General features: G+C 37.3%; 1 protein-coding gene across 1 annotated transcript in view; it reads right to left on the bottom strand.

Moving 5' to 3' along the window:
- Nucleotides 1-14,347, bottom strand: part of Smyd4-2 (SET and MYND domain containing, class 4, member 2) — a 114,095-nt gene that overhangs the window by 6,399 nt on the left and 93,349 nt on the right. Inside the window, exons 5-13 of the mRNA XM_014427150.3 lie at nucleotides 13,751-13,923; nucleotides 13,134-13,338; nucleotides 8,605-8,833; nucleotides 2,848-2,974; nucleotides 2,705-2,737; nucleotides 2,429-2,627; nucleotides 1,299-1,407; nucleotides 959-1,065; nucleotides 721-889 (exon numbers count right to left, since the gene is read on the bottom strand). Coding sequence (XP_014282636.1) covers nucleotides 721-889; nucleotides 959-1,065; nucleotides 1,299-1,407; nucleotides 2,429-2,627; nucleotides 2,705-2,737; nucleotides 2,848-2,974; nucleotides 8,605-8,833; nucleotides 13,134-13,338; nucleotides 13,751-13,923 — 1,351 coding nt within the window. The remainder of the gene's footprint in view (nucleotides 1-720; nucleotides 890-958; nucleotides 1,066-1,298; nucleotides 1,408-2,428; nucleotides 2,628-2,704; nucleotides 2,738-2,847; nucleotides 2,975-8,604; nucleotides 8,834-13,133; nucleotides 13,339-13,750; nucleotides 13,924-14,347) is intronic.

Raw genomic sequence — 14,347 nt, 5'->3', positions numbered from 1 at the left:
ATATAGATTATAAATAAAAATAAGAAGAGACTGAGAGGGCAAGACTAGAAAAATGAAAATAAAATAAATAATTTAAAAAAATGGAAGAAAATAAAGAAGTAAATGGGGTGGGGGTAGAAAGTCCTATTCAGTGGGGGAAAAAAAATTAATTATGTTTAGTAAGGATATGTCAGGAAATACTTGAAATTTTTTTTTCAGTTTATGGTCAGGGGCTGTAGAAAGGATAGATTTGTCAAAGTTAAAGTAATGATTGAAAATCAATGCATCTTAAGGTAGGTTGGAGATGGACTGGTTATAGGAATTGAAGGATGATTTGCATAGGGAAATAAGGGATTATAGTTGATTTTAGGTTTTGCCGACACCAGAAGTATTACCATTAGGTTATTAGTATTACCAGTTGAGGAATCCTGCAAAGTACATTGGAGCGCTGTTGAAGATATAAAGTATCTTTTGAGTTGGTAAAAACTTAAGAAAGTTTTTTATGGGATTTCAGGCCTAGACATAAGATAGAAATAGTGAATTGTGGGGATTTCTGCATGTTATCAGAGAGAATGGATGGTATAGATGGGATCTGTGCAGAAAAAGGGTTGTAACAGATTATTAAGAGTTGAAGGAAGGTAGGATAGAGGTGGTAAAGGGTTTAAGTCTGAGTCTAAGAGTTTCTGTGTGATATTAGGAGGGGAGTTGTTTGTTTTTCTTCAAGAAAATATTTTTACAAACCTTCTCAGCTTCTCGAAATTTTCCATCTGTCATTAACTCCACACACCTGTTCCAGTCTTCTAGATAGGTGTCATAGAGAATTTTAGCATCTTCTAATGACCTACTGCTTCCACATGTGTCACATTTACTATTGTCAGTAATAATGCCCGAGCAAGCTTGAACTTTACACCTATGAAATTGATGTGAATTAAATCATTATTGAAGAACCAATATTCACTGAATTAAAAAATAAACAAACCTATAATAATGTTTTTCAGGATCCATTTCTCCTAAAATAGGCCAGTCACATTTACATGCAACACATTTGCAATCAAATAAGTATCTTCCTTTTAGCATTTTCTGCCTCTGAAATTTTGAACGGTTTATCAACTATTACATTATTTATATGCAGAAGAACTATAATAAATTATTGTAAAACTAAACTAAGCCTCAACTTCAGTAAATCAAATCTCTGTTTTACCAGAGGAATTAATTATGTTTGGAACAAAGTCCGTTCAATCTTGTGGAAATAATTGAGAAGCTACTTCTTACATACTTCTTGTTTCTTAAATAATATTTGAGAAAAATAATAAACAGACCTGATCTTTTGTTTTCATAGTAAATACTGGCCCATAATTCTCTGAAACGATTTCATTAACACTTATAGGACGTTGTGCTCTTAAAACAATTTTTTTACCAGAAAAGTATCTAAAAAAAAAATTATTTTATTTCTAATTTATAATAATTATTGTATTCACATCTAATTCTCAAATCTCATAAATCCTTCCAAGTTTTTTTAATATCAGATAGACAAGTGAGTGGAATAAATTATTAATACTATTTTCTAAAAAAAAAAATCTTTAATTTGATCTTAATCTCATAAATAAAACAACAAAAACTAAAAAATAATACTGTTCCAACTCTGATACTGATTCTCCCAGAACAAATAACAACATATTTGTCTATATTAATACAGAAAATATTACTTTTAGGACCCCAAAAGTAATTCTTTCTATATTAATATAAAAAATATTACTTTTGAGATCCCAAAAGTAATTCTCCTATTTTTTTTAAAAATACACGATTCTGTTTTGTTTTTTCGTATAATACATAAATAATTTTACAGATTTAAACTACAAATCAGGTTTAACACATTCTTAAAGACATATAGGAGAACTGTGATTACAAAACCTATCGCAGCATCTTGATAAAGGCATGAACCTGTTCCCCTAAATTTTGGACCAGCAATTATTGAAATTAATCAAAGTTTCACCAAGTTATGCATTTTTCCTTTTATTACATGGGAATCTAAGGAGGTCTATAACGCTCCACAGGTTAAATAAATAATAAAACTACAATTGTTTTCTAGAGTATTAAGAAACGGAAGAGAATTTCTTAAAAATTTTAATTATTTACAAAAAAATCATCACATTAAGATTATAACCCTACTATCCCCTTAGTTCATACCCCAACATAAAAATTTTAAGGAGTAACTGCATACCTAACCTTAAACCTCAGTGGTTTCAAAATATGGTGACTTAAATCTAAATAACATAAACTTATCATAAAATAATTGGAAAACAGCTCTAACCTAAATGAAATAAACTCAATTGCTTTACTAACAGCCAACTCAATATGCTATCTAAATCAGGAGAGAGAATAACATCAAGAATATCAAGGTTAGAACTATGAGCATGAGCTTAGCAATAATGAAGAAATAATTACAAACCTTCCAAGTGTAGGTTGACATTCATGATTGAAAATAGCTGAGGATGGATAGATCCCAAGAGCTATATAACATGTAGCTCCTTTTGTTTTATTATTATCTTTTTGAAAGACTGTTTCATAAATTTCATGAGCATTATATTGTAATATTTGCAGAAATTTTAGAAGAAGGGTTCCAATTTTCAATTCTTCCTCAGTCAACTCTGTTGAAAATTTATACTTTAAAGATATATTCAACAAAATTAGTTCTGAAAAAGTTCCTCAATAACATAAAACTTACCTATTCCTTTATCAGATGTTAAAGACTTGTCAACTGAAATTATTCAAATTTCTTGATGAAAATAAGTACAACTTTAAAAGAATAAATGTTCTTTAGAACATATTTGTAATTAAATTACACCCATAAAAAACAACTTAGATTACCTTTATTTATTTTGCTATTAAAATAGCCACTATGACGTAAAAGTTGTAGAAGAAACAAAGCCATGAGAGTGCGATGTAAAAAGTCTTTGGCATCCCGTTTGTCTGAGTGCCCTATCAAATTTAAAACCTATTAAAGAAAAACAAATTACCCTACTTCATTTAAAAATTGCAGACTTAAAATTAATAAAAAAATACCATGCTTTTTATTGCAATTATAACCTAATATACAATTTTATATGTACATCTAAACAATTTAAGTTCATTATACTTCATAATGAACATGCTTGAAAATAAAATACAAATTCACAAATCAAATATGTATACTTACATATGTTTGTGGTTTTCTGAAAGAACTATGAACACTATTAAAATTTCTTACCTTGATGATAGGAAATTGGTTGACATCCTTGTGGCTGAAGCTGGCAAATGTGGAAGACAGAGGACCTTATCGGTGGCAGAAAAAGAAGAAAAGAAAGCATTTTGAGTGTGGGTCAAAAAGAGATTCAATCTTGATCTTCTTAACATATCTTGGGGTGGAAATTGATGGAAAGTCTGAGTGGTTGCAAGAGCTCGACACCCCCAGTAATCCTCGTAGGTAGTTACCTCAATAACAGGAGTGTCAGGATCAGGGGTAACTACTACGAGGTCGAGAGAAAAATCGAAAGAGGATGTCCCCAGGGTTCGGTCCTAGGACCAGCTCTTTGGAAGCTGGTATTTGATGAGTTGCTGGGGGATCTGGAGGACAAGGCAGTCATCGTGGCCAAGAACAATAGATCCAGACTAAAGACAGAAGCGGAGAGGTGTGCCAGTCTTGTAGGAGAGTGGTGTGTGAGGAGGAAGTTGAGTATGGCAGCAGCCAAGACTCAGGCCATACTCATAAGAGGCTCCACAGACAGGGCTCATCCTATCACCCTGGATATCCAAGGAGGGAGGGTTAGACCGGGTGAGGAGGTGACATATCTTGGTGTGAAGATAAGAAGAAGATTCGATGCCACTTCTCACCTAGTGTATCTAAAAGACAGGGTGACACTGTCACTCAATGGATTAAGTAGGATAAGGGGTGCATTTTGGGGTCTCCGGTACCCTGCAACGATGACCATATATAAAGGTGTGATCTTGGGTATTCTGAGGTACGCATCCCCTGCCTGGAGCCGAAACCTCACGCAGACACAGAAGAGAAGACTGGCCACCATACAGAGATTGGCTCTGCTGAGGGTCACGAAGATATACAGAACGGTGTCACATGAGGCGGTGCAGGTGCTGGCCGCAGCGATGCCCCTGGACCTCATCCTCAGGGAGGATGTCCTTAAATATGAAGTAAAGAGGCAGGGACTAGAAGCGCTACCGGATGAGCTCCGAGAGAGGATCGGCGAGACTCCAAACTTGTGGAAGAAAATACTGCGGGAGGGCTCAATACAGAAGTGGAATGGATGGTGGGTAGCAAGCCAGAAGGGCGCTACTTTGAAAAAATTCTTCCCTACCCTCCCTTCCAGACTGAAGGCTAAATGGGTCATCCCAGACTATTGAGTCTCACAGATCCTAACAGAACATGGGGGGTTTCGGGGAAAGCTGCAGGGCTTTGGAAAGAACATCGACCCCCGGTGCCCCACGTGCGGAGTTCCTGAAACAGCAGAACACATAATAGTGGATTGCTCCGTCATGGAAGGACACCGAGCCAGGCTGTTGAGAAAGACCGGGATTTTCGCCCTCGCCGAGTCGGACTTTCCCTGGTTGATGGAAGAAGAGAATTATCCCTTCTTCAGGGAGTTCATTTACGGATGGAAGGAGGTGGTGGGCCCAACACATTTCACAATGGGAAGGACTTGACGACCCAACATCAGCGAGCCACCGGAAGAAGATGAAGCTGACCCAGACTGAAACCAGAAGGGCCTACCGAACGGATGAAGATCATTCATTGGGAGCAGTGGCATGCGCAATCCCAGCGTGAACTACCCCACTGCTCCCGCACCCCCATATGCCAGAAATGGCAAGGGAGGGGGATTAAAAAAAAAAAAAAAAAAGGATTGAGATTCGAGATAGCACCTAAAGCAGTTATCACTCTGGATGTTAAGAATGCTTTTAACACTGCAAGATAGACTTGTACATTAGATGCCCTATGGACTATGGGGGTGCCAGTCTATCTTATAAGAGTTCTTACTGACTATTTCAAAGATAGATTTCTGTTTTATCTTTCAGACATTGGCCAAAGGAAATACGAGGTAACTGGTGGTGTCCCACAGGGCTCTGTAGTAGAGCCTCTTCTGTGGAACATCACGTACGACGCAATTTTTAAATTGATAATGCTGGAGGGGGCCTTAGTTATAGAATGCGCAGGTAACGTTGCAGTGGCGGTGAAGTACTTGGAAGAAGTTACCATCATCAACAATCAGGCTGTTGCTAAGGTCCGAGGTTGGCTGTCTTGAGTAGATCTAAAACTTGCAGATCACAAGACTGAGGTTCTAGTCACTAGTAGGAAGCAAACTAAATCACTGCCACAGTGGGTAGGCACATTGTTCCCAGCCTTGCTTAAAATACCTAGGAGCAATGAGCGATGCACGTCTCTGCTTTAATGTTCACACGGAATATATCAGCGCCAAATCTGCTAAAGTAGCATCCTTAATGTCATACCTTATGCCAAATATTGGAGGTCCTAGGGAGAGTCGCAGAAGGCTTCTTGCTACTGTTATCTCCTCAATCATGCAGCTCCAATTTGGAAAGAAGCGATGGTTACAAAATCATACAGGAGAAAAATGGTCTCCATAAGGACAGTAAGCGCTTTTTGAACTATTTCCTATGAAGCAGTGTACGTGATAGCCAGAATGCTGCCAGTGAAACTTCTTAAGAAAGAAGTAGACACTATGGACAACGCTCTCACGTCTCTAGAGAAGGAGAGTGGAAAATAATCATTGATAAGTGGCAACAGCAATGGGAGGCTGCAGATTTTGGGAGGTGGATTCTCAGGCTTATAACTGTTGTTGGTTTGTGGTATGGTCGCCGGCATGGTGAGGTGGATTTCTCCATGACCCAATTGTTGACCGGACATGGATCCTTTAGAGCCTCTTAGTACCAATTCAAACAGGACAACACTGCAGAATACTATGTATGCCAGAATATTGAGGAGACTGTAGAACACATGTTTTTTGCTTGCATTCGCTTTGCTGTGGAAATAACCGAATTGGAGAGATTATATGAAGAGTGCATCACACCAGAAAATGTAGTGAGTCATATGCTGCGCTCAGACCAGTATTGGGACGCAGTGAAGAGATTCACCAAAGTCGTCCTTAAGAGGTTGAGAGCGGAAGAGAGGGCTAGAAGGCAAGAAAACGATGCGAAGAAAATAATGAGGCAGCACTCAGCCATTTCCCTCCATGAAGTAATGCCTAACGGCAGATCTGTGGAAAGGACGGAACAGTTGGTTTTAGAGCGTAAAAATCCCACACCTAGTCCCTTACCTATCCGTGTCTTGAAGATTTCCACCTACCCTTGTAAAAAAAAAATAAACAACACACACAGTTAAGACAAGTTGCTGTTAATACTTCATCATAAATTTATTAATGATTAAACAATGTTCAAGCCTAACAAGCATCCTCAAGTAATAAATCTTTATATTATACGTGTTAATACAATCATTTTGACTATAGTGACCTCACATAACATGGAGATTTTTTACCTACCTGACGACTTATTAGGCCGAAACATTGCAAAATCATCAGTAAATTTATGATGAAGTATTAACAACTCATTCTATTTTTAAATCAAGTTAATACATACTTACCTGCGCCTTAAATAAAAAAAAAATTAATTAATACCATAATTGAATTGTGATTTAAAGAAACCACGTAAGTCCACATTTACTGGCTTGAACATAGGGGGTTTCAGCATTTCACAATTCAATTAATATTATCAATCCAATAAGAATTGTAAAAAATTATATTTCATCTTTATTCATAATTTTTATACAGAAATGTTTACACAAATTATGACTATAGATGAGAAAAGTCAATTACAATTCTTGCAGAACAACAGGGATAGGAAATGATGTATAGGAGGAATTTATCTGGATAAGGTAAGGTTTTGTGGTTTGGTTTGGAGGATAATATGATTAATAGGATTAAATTCTTGGGTAAAAAGAGAATGGTTAGCTAATGAGGACACATATTGGACTGTAAGTCAGGTGATGTTTGTTGGAGAGCAGACTGGATCAAGTATCTAGGCTGAAATCTAGACTGGAATTGGTCAAAGAAGGAGACTTATGCAAAGAAGTTTGTCAAGTGGGATTGAACTATTCATTCAAGTGTTTTGGATAGTTACAGAGGAGAGAAATACAATGAGTCATTTGGAGAGAAGGGATACAAGGAATTTCATATGGAAAAGGTAAAGGATAGGAATAATTGCCAGAAGGGATTTTATTATAGAGCACAAAGTGGTGCTGGATAATATTAGGGTCAAGAGCAAATAATGATAGAATAGGTGAAAAACGAAGGTCAAGATTAAAGCAAGGGTAGTGCAATACAGTGGCATATGGATAGGGATAAGAAAGTTGATGAGGTCTTCCAAAAGATTCAACAGGATAGGAACTAAGGTGGTTGCTTAATAAGAGGGTAATTTTTTTGCTTTATAAAATTGATTTTTTAAAGATTTTCTCATTTTAATCCAAAATTAACAACATTGGAAAAGACAGATCTAGTACAATTTAAAACATCAGCAGACAGCAGATGTTGTTTAAATGCAGACAAGTTTGATAGACGCATAATCTGCTTGAGAGTTGTGCCTGACTTTGCGTATAGCCAATTTTCTTCTTTTCATCATTCTTTTAATTTCTGAGGTCAGCCGTTGAAGAAGAAATGTATTAGTTTCCCGGTTAGTTGCTTTAGACCGCTTTAATAATGATAATATTGTCGTGGGATAAAAAAAAAAAAAAAAAAAAAAAAGTCAGGTGAAGGAAAGGTTTTGAAGACTTAAAGAGAAAAACTAGAAGAGAAAGATGGAGGGTGTTGGAGTTAATTTGAAATAATGTTGAAAATAGAAACATGTGACACCTATCATTGGAATGGTGAAAATGGGTATCATTATCGGTATATTCTAGATTGGTAAGAAGTTTAAAGATAATTTTAAGTAAAGAGCTGTGGATTGAAAAAAATATAGGCTAGAAGTTAATGATGGGAAGATAGAGAATTAATGTGAGATTTGAAATTGGGAAAAGAGGGTTTGGAGAATGAGGGTTAAATTATATATTCCTAGACTGCATTTTTAACAGATATAGGAGGAGTGCCAGTCGGAGAGTTTTTGATAGAAGAAGAAGTAAGAGTCAGATGAGAAGTGAAGGTGTTGAGCTGAAGGATTCAGATGCTGAAGAGATCTAGATTGGTTGTATATTCTGGTATTGTGATGTGTATACTGATTGATTGTTGCTATCATGACATTGGCCTTGGGTAACTGGATTCATAATAAGGTGTTTATTGTTGACTTAAGATTTAATGAGAGGAGATATTCTCCTTTTATGCTCAACAATAAACTACACATTAAGAATAAAGATTAGATTGGGCAGAGACCATGAAAAGCTACAAAAGGTTCTTAACAATATTGAAGGAATAGATATTTTTATAACTGCATTCTACAATATGAGTTGATCAGAATATTAACTCCTACAATGCTATGGTCTACTAAGACCATACATGATACCTATTGTAAGGAAACACGACACTTTGATACCTGAACTGATTTTATTTATAAAAATAATATTTGCTATGTTCTTACTTTTTCATAACTCTTTGGTTCGTTGTTTTGCTGATAAGGCTGGAAATAATCTAATGACTGTTGAGTAATAATCCTCAATGACAGGAAAGAAAGTATAGACATCCCTGAACCAATGGACAATTCTAAGTAAGGACATTCCCATTTATGATACTTCATGCCATCGTTTAAGCAGTTCATTGAACAGAAAGCGACTCCAGAACAACTTGGACAAGGTACTGGTGATTTTAACCTAAAATCAAAGCATGCAACTTGGTAGTATGATAAAAAAATGTTTAGTTAATTAATTAGAACTGTTATACTTAAGATAAAAATTAAGAACTTAAACCTAATTTCTACTATCTAACTAATTACTGACTAACAATCTAAATTTCAATATTAAATTATATTGAATTATAATAGAATAAGAATTTTAAAAAAATATTTTTTATTGCAATTTACAACTGTACATAATAATGCATCCTTTAAATTTGATCTGTTATAATGGAGTGATACAGACATGTAGAGAGACTACCCATTGGTAGCACTCTAATGACATTTTAACATTAGCAGGTCTCGTAGGTATCCTCTTTTCAGGTGCCTTTTTAATTTTCAGAGGATTGTCAAGAATGGAAGAGGAAGCAAGGTTAGAAACTAGTAGGTTTGGGTGGTTAGAATAAGAATAAGAATTACAATTATTTTATTAAAGAATAAACATTATTAAAGAACATTGAACTATAATTAGGTCAGTACTTCAAGGTTTTTCAAAGCATAGAATTACATTAAATGTCATTAAACTAGATTTTTTATTTTATGAGTTTGTTAAGATTAAAAGTGATGCTGAAGCTCTAACCTTGAATCCTATTTTCCTTTCTTATTCATTAAAATTATGTACCATGTCCCAATAAACAAATTCCTATGTCCCTATTATTTTTTATTTTTGTTACCCCTTCCTGGCATTGCTGTCATACGGGCTTCAACAACAGTGGGGTAGTGAGTTAGGATTGCGCATGCCACTGCTGCCAATAAACATCTTTTATTTTATTTTTTTTTTTTTTTAGTTTATTTTAATAAATATAAACATAATTAATGGTGGAACCATTTAATTTTTTTTGGGAACAATTTTCTAAAAGCATGGTGCAGCCTAGCACTCGGTTGAGTGCCTTAAGATGGTGCTACACCTTATCCAACACGCCTGGTCCGCATCCGTCCGGTTGTCACCTCCAGTACGCAGCCTAGTCCAGCCCTCCTGGTCTCAGCCTGTTTCTTCGCTGTCATCTTTATCTTCCATTGGTGGCTTGCCGACTCCGGGCGGCCAAGGCCTTCCCAATCTAAAGTGCATTGGCCCGACCACTTCCCTCCACCCGTAGATGAATTCCCTGAAGTACGGGTAGTTCTCCTCCTCCATCAGGAGAGGGAAGTCCGACTCGGCGAGGGCGAAGATCCTGCTCTTTCTCGTCAACCTGGCATGGTGTCCTTCCATCACGGTGCAGTCCAATACCACATGCTCTGCCGTTTCTGGGACCCCACACGTCGGGCACCGGGGGTCGATGTTCTTTCTGAAGCTTTGAAGCTTTCCACAAAATCCTCTGTGTCCTGTCAGGATCTGCGAGACCCAATAGTCTGGGATGACCCAACCTGCTCTCAGTCTGAGTGGACGGTGCAGAAGAATTTCCTCAGCGTCGCACCCTTTTCGCTAGTCCGCTACCGTCCATTCCGCTCCTCAATTGACTCTTCCTGCAGGAACTTCTTCCAAAGGTTCGGGGTCTCGCCGATCCTCTCTCATTGTTCCTCCGGTAGCACTCCCAGCCCCTGCCTCTTCACATCATACTTCGTAGCATCCTCCTTGAGGATGAGGTCCAGGGGCATTGCTCCGGCCTGCACCTGCACCGCCTCATCCAACACCATCCTATACGCCTTCGTGACCCTCAGCAGAGCCGTGAGCCGTTGCGTAGTGGCTAGTCTCTTCTTCTGATCCCGCATGAGGGTTCGACTCCACGCAGGGGATGCGTACCTCAGGATACCTAAGACCACTCCATTGTAAATAGTCATCGTTGCGGGGTACCTGAGGCCCCAGAAAGCACCCCTATACTGCTCAACCCTTTAAGTGACAGAGTCACCCTATCCCTCAGGTAAACCAGGTGAGGGGTGGCGTCGAAGCCTCTTCTCATCCTCACTCCGAGGTATGTCACTTCCTCACCTTCTCTCCCTGTATGTCCAGATTTGTATGTGATACGGTGAGCCCTGTCTGTGAAGCCTTTTAGGAGTATGGCCTGAGTCTTAGCTGTGGCCATACTCAACCTTCTCCTCACGCACCATTCTCCAACCAGACTGGCACATCTCTCCGCTTCGTTCTTCAATCTGGCTCTGCTATTCCTGGCCAGGATGACTGCCAGGTAGTTGACGTAGGCCGTGGCAAGAAACCCTCTATCTCCTAGTTCCAACAACTCATCGAACACTAACTTCCATAGGGCCGGGCTGAGAACCGAACCCTGCAGGCAGCCTCTCTCGATCCTTCTCTTGACCACAGAATAGCTACCCCTGATCTTCACACTCCTGTTACGAAGGTAACAACTCACAAGGGAGTATAAGTTGCTGAGGGTGTCGAACTCCTGCAACCGCTGGAGTACGCGCACCCACCAAACACTTTCGAAGGCGGAGGATACGTTGAACAGCATCATCAAGACATATTTCTCCGCCCTCCCTTCTACATCCTCATGCACTCTCAGCAGTGCATCTGTTGTTCCCTTGCCACGGGTCGAGCCGTATTGCCGTGGGTGACTCGCAGCACTGAGGACTGGTCTGAGACTATGCACTATCATATGCTCCAGGACCTTGCTGATAACAGGGAGGAAGCATATTGGTCGATAGGCCTTCGGCGATTCCTTATCCTTGCCTCCCCCTTTGTAGAGCAGTCTCAAGTCTGCAATCCTCCATCTGCTCGGAAAGTACCCCTTATCCAAGCACTCTTTGAAGATTTCCAACAGCTCCTCCTCGATATATGGAGCACTGTTGCTGAGGATTGCAGCGTCCAAGGCATCAAGTCCCGGAGCCCTCCCAATCCTCTGCCTGTCCACGGCAAGACGTAGGTCCCATAAGTCCCACGGTGAGCATAGGTCGGTACGACAGATCATCCCTGGGGCATGTTTATCCACTCCCAGTATATCCACCACCCTCTAATGAATTTCTTAACACCTGAGTAGTTCTCCATGACACAGGTTGAGGTGCACCTGACTTCCAAACAATAGCTACCTACCTAATCTTCCCTTAATTTCTAAAACCCTCTTTTTCAAATCTAAATAATCCATCTCTTTTTAAGTTTCACACTATGAATCGATTGCTTAATTTACAATTTTATCCTCGTTTTAGAACCTGATTCCATTCTGATTTTAATCATACATTTTTCCTCTTACCTTTCCTCTGAAGCGCTGCCACCTTAAAATCCTGTACAAAATCAATATAGATATATTACAAAAAATTAATTAAAATGTGCCAACCTATACTACTTCTCTTTTTTACCCCCCATTTGTTTAATACTGACAAACAGGAGAAGGTTATTATATAGAAAAAAAAACCTATTCTAACCCAAATAGGGGTTGAGTTCTTATTCTATGGGACCAACAAAAAATAAAAGTCAACCCACCCAAGCTGCAGGAGTTAAAAAAAAAAATTATCCTTCTGCTTGAATGTCTTATCTATTCCATTAATTGTGCTTAATTTATTAAGTACTTTCCTAAAACTTTTTATGTAGATTTCTCAGTTTACACCCTGTTAATTTTTAAACATGAACATTATTTGATAAAAAAAACAAAAAAAAAAACAGTTCCTGGTGATAAACTCCTGAGAACAGTACACCATATTAGCAAATTTTTTCCTCTCCTTTTCCCTTCTTATTTGTTTCTGTTAGGCCTCCTACATAAATTTTAGCGTCCTTCAACCAGTTCCATCTCCTTTCATCTAATTGCCTTCAAGTTCTACCTACCTAGGATGATATACATTTTTCCTTACTGGATCTTGCACCATAATATCTTATTGTCTTTATTTCTTTCATAACTTTTAATATTTTTTTATCTCAGATAAATAGTGTATGAGAATGTTGTTGTACCTAGGTCCCGAATATGGGTTGCCTTTTAATTTTTCAGGCCAACTTTGCCTTGCTTAATGGTGTGGATGGAAAATTACCACTTCCGAACTAACACAACAAGTTTACCCTAACTCCCTCCTTTCTCAGCTGAGCTTGAGAAAAGACTGGCAGAGTTCTTTTAGGAGCTAATTTCAATATTAATAAAAACTATACTTCTTATGATCCTCATATTGATTCTGAATTTTTACTTCTGATTATTCAATATTTAAAAAGAAAATCTGGCATAAAAAAAAACTTACACATATTTTAAATAAATCTAAAAAATGAAAGAATTATGATGTTGCCAGATAATATTTTCTAATTAAAACTATTTTCAAAACACAAATACATAGTTAAGGAAACATTGATACAGAGAGGATAAACAATGATTAGTTAATTATACAAAATATGTAGCCAATGTAAAAAATACCTTCTATAGCAATGTAAGCAATGAGTTCCATGTTTGTCAAAAAACAAAGCTGATACAACAGGTTCTTCACAAGAGACGATATCACCAATTGCAATTGGTTTTGCAGCTTTAAAATAACGACCAGATCCTTTGTCACTTGTCATTGATATTAATTTACTTATTCCGGGGAGATCATCAGCATAGTCTATTCTAACTGTTTCTGGATCTAAAATATTATAATAATCTAGTTCTATTAAACCAATTTCTTTAAAATAATCTGTAAAAAGAAAAAAAGAAACAAAAACAGAGCAAGGAAAGAGACTATTAAATCTCTCTCTCTCTCTCTCCCCCTATATATATAATGTTGTGATCAGATTCTTTTTACACTATTCCAGTGAGATTGGAAGTGCCATACATTTTAGCAACTCAGAATATTTTTGGAACAACACTGAATGGTTTGTTTTCTTTCTTGATCAGTTACTTACTATTTCTAATATCCACTATTAATTTTTAAATAAAAATATAAAAGATTTATTGATTTAGAAGTTGAACACTAATCGAATAACACAAAAAAAAAGTATGATAGAATAAAATATGAAAACAATTTATAATGATTTATATGTTTTGACTTTTATTACCGAGTTTTTTAGCAGGAGTGACTAAATTTTCTTCTAAATTATCAAGATACTTATGACCTTCCTCTTTTATTTCTTCACTTCCACAAGAAATAGCAACTGTGAATGAAATTTTTGATTTATTTTTATCTCCAAGTTTTAAGTAGCACAAGCCCATCCTTAGATATGCAGTAGACCTAGAAAAAAAAAATTTGAATAGTCGAATATCTCCAAAATTCTCTAAAGTGAGCAGTTGTGTAATAACACACACTGGAGACTTGTTCTGCAGTTGACTAAACTGATCATGGATGTTACAATTATAACATTATATAACTACTGTGCTAGTAAAGTTCACCGGGTCCATTTGTCTAATGGACAATTCTTCATTGGACAATAACAAGTCAAACTCCTCTACTTATTGGGTTTTGTATTTTGTTCAGTTCTACTAACCTGATTGATCGGTTCGGGAAGAAGGGCTCTAGAAGAGGTGGATAAAGCACGAACCTTTGTAAGGCCTCTTTTTAATTTAATTTTCCAAAATCACCCCTTGCCTTTAGAAGGACATACTTATCCACCCCTAAATGGGAGCCACTTTTGATTTTGACAAGTGATGCATTTATA

This window comes from Halyomorpha halys, unplaced genomic scaffold (assembly GCF_000696795.3).
Source record: "Halyomorpha halys isolate HHAL.00 unplaced genomic scaffold, Hhal_1.1 Scaffold30.1, whole genome shotgun sequence".
NCBI lineage: Eukaryota > Metazoa > Arthropoda > Insecta > Hemiptera > Pentatomidae > Halyomorpha > Halyomorpha halys.
This window is presented reverse-complemented; position numbering and strand designations above follow the sequence as displayed.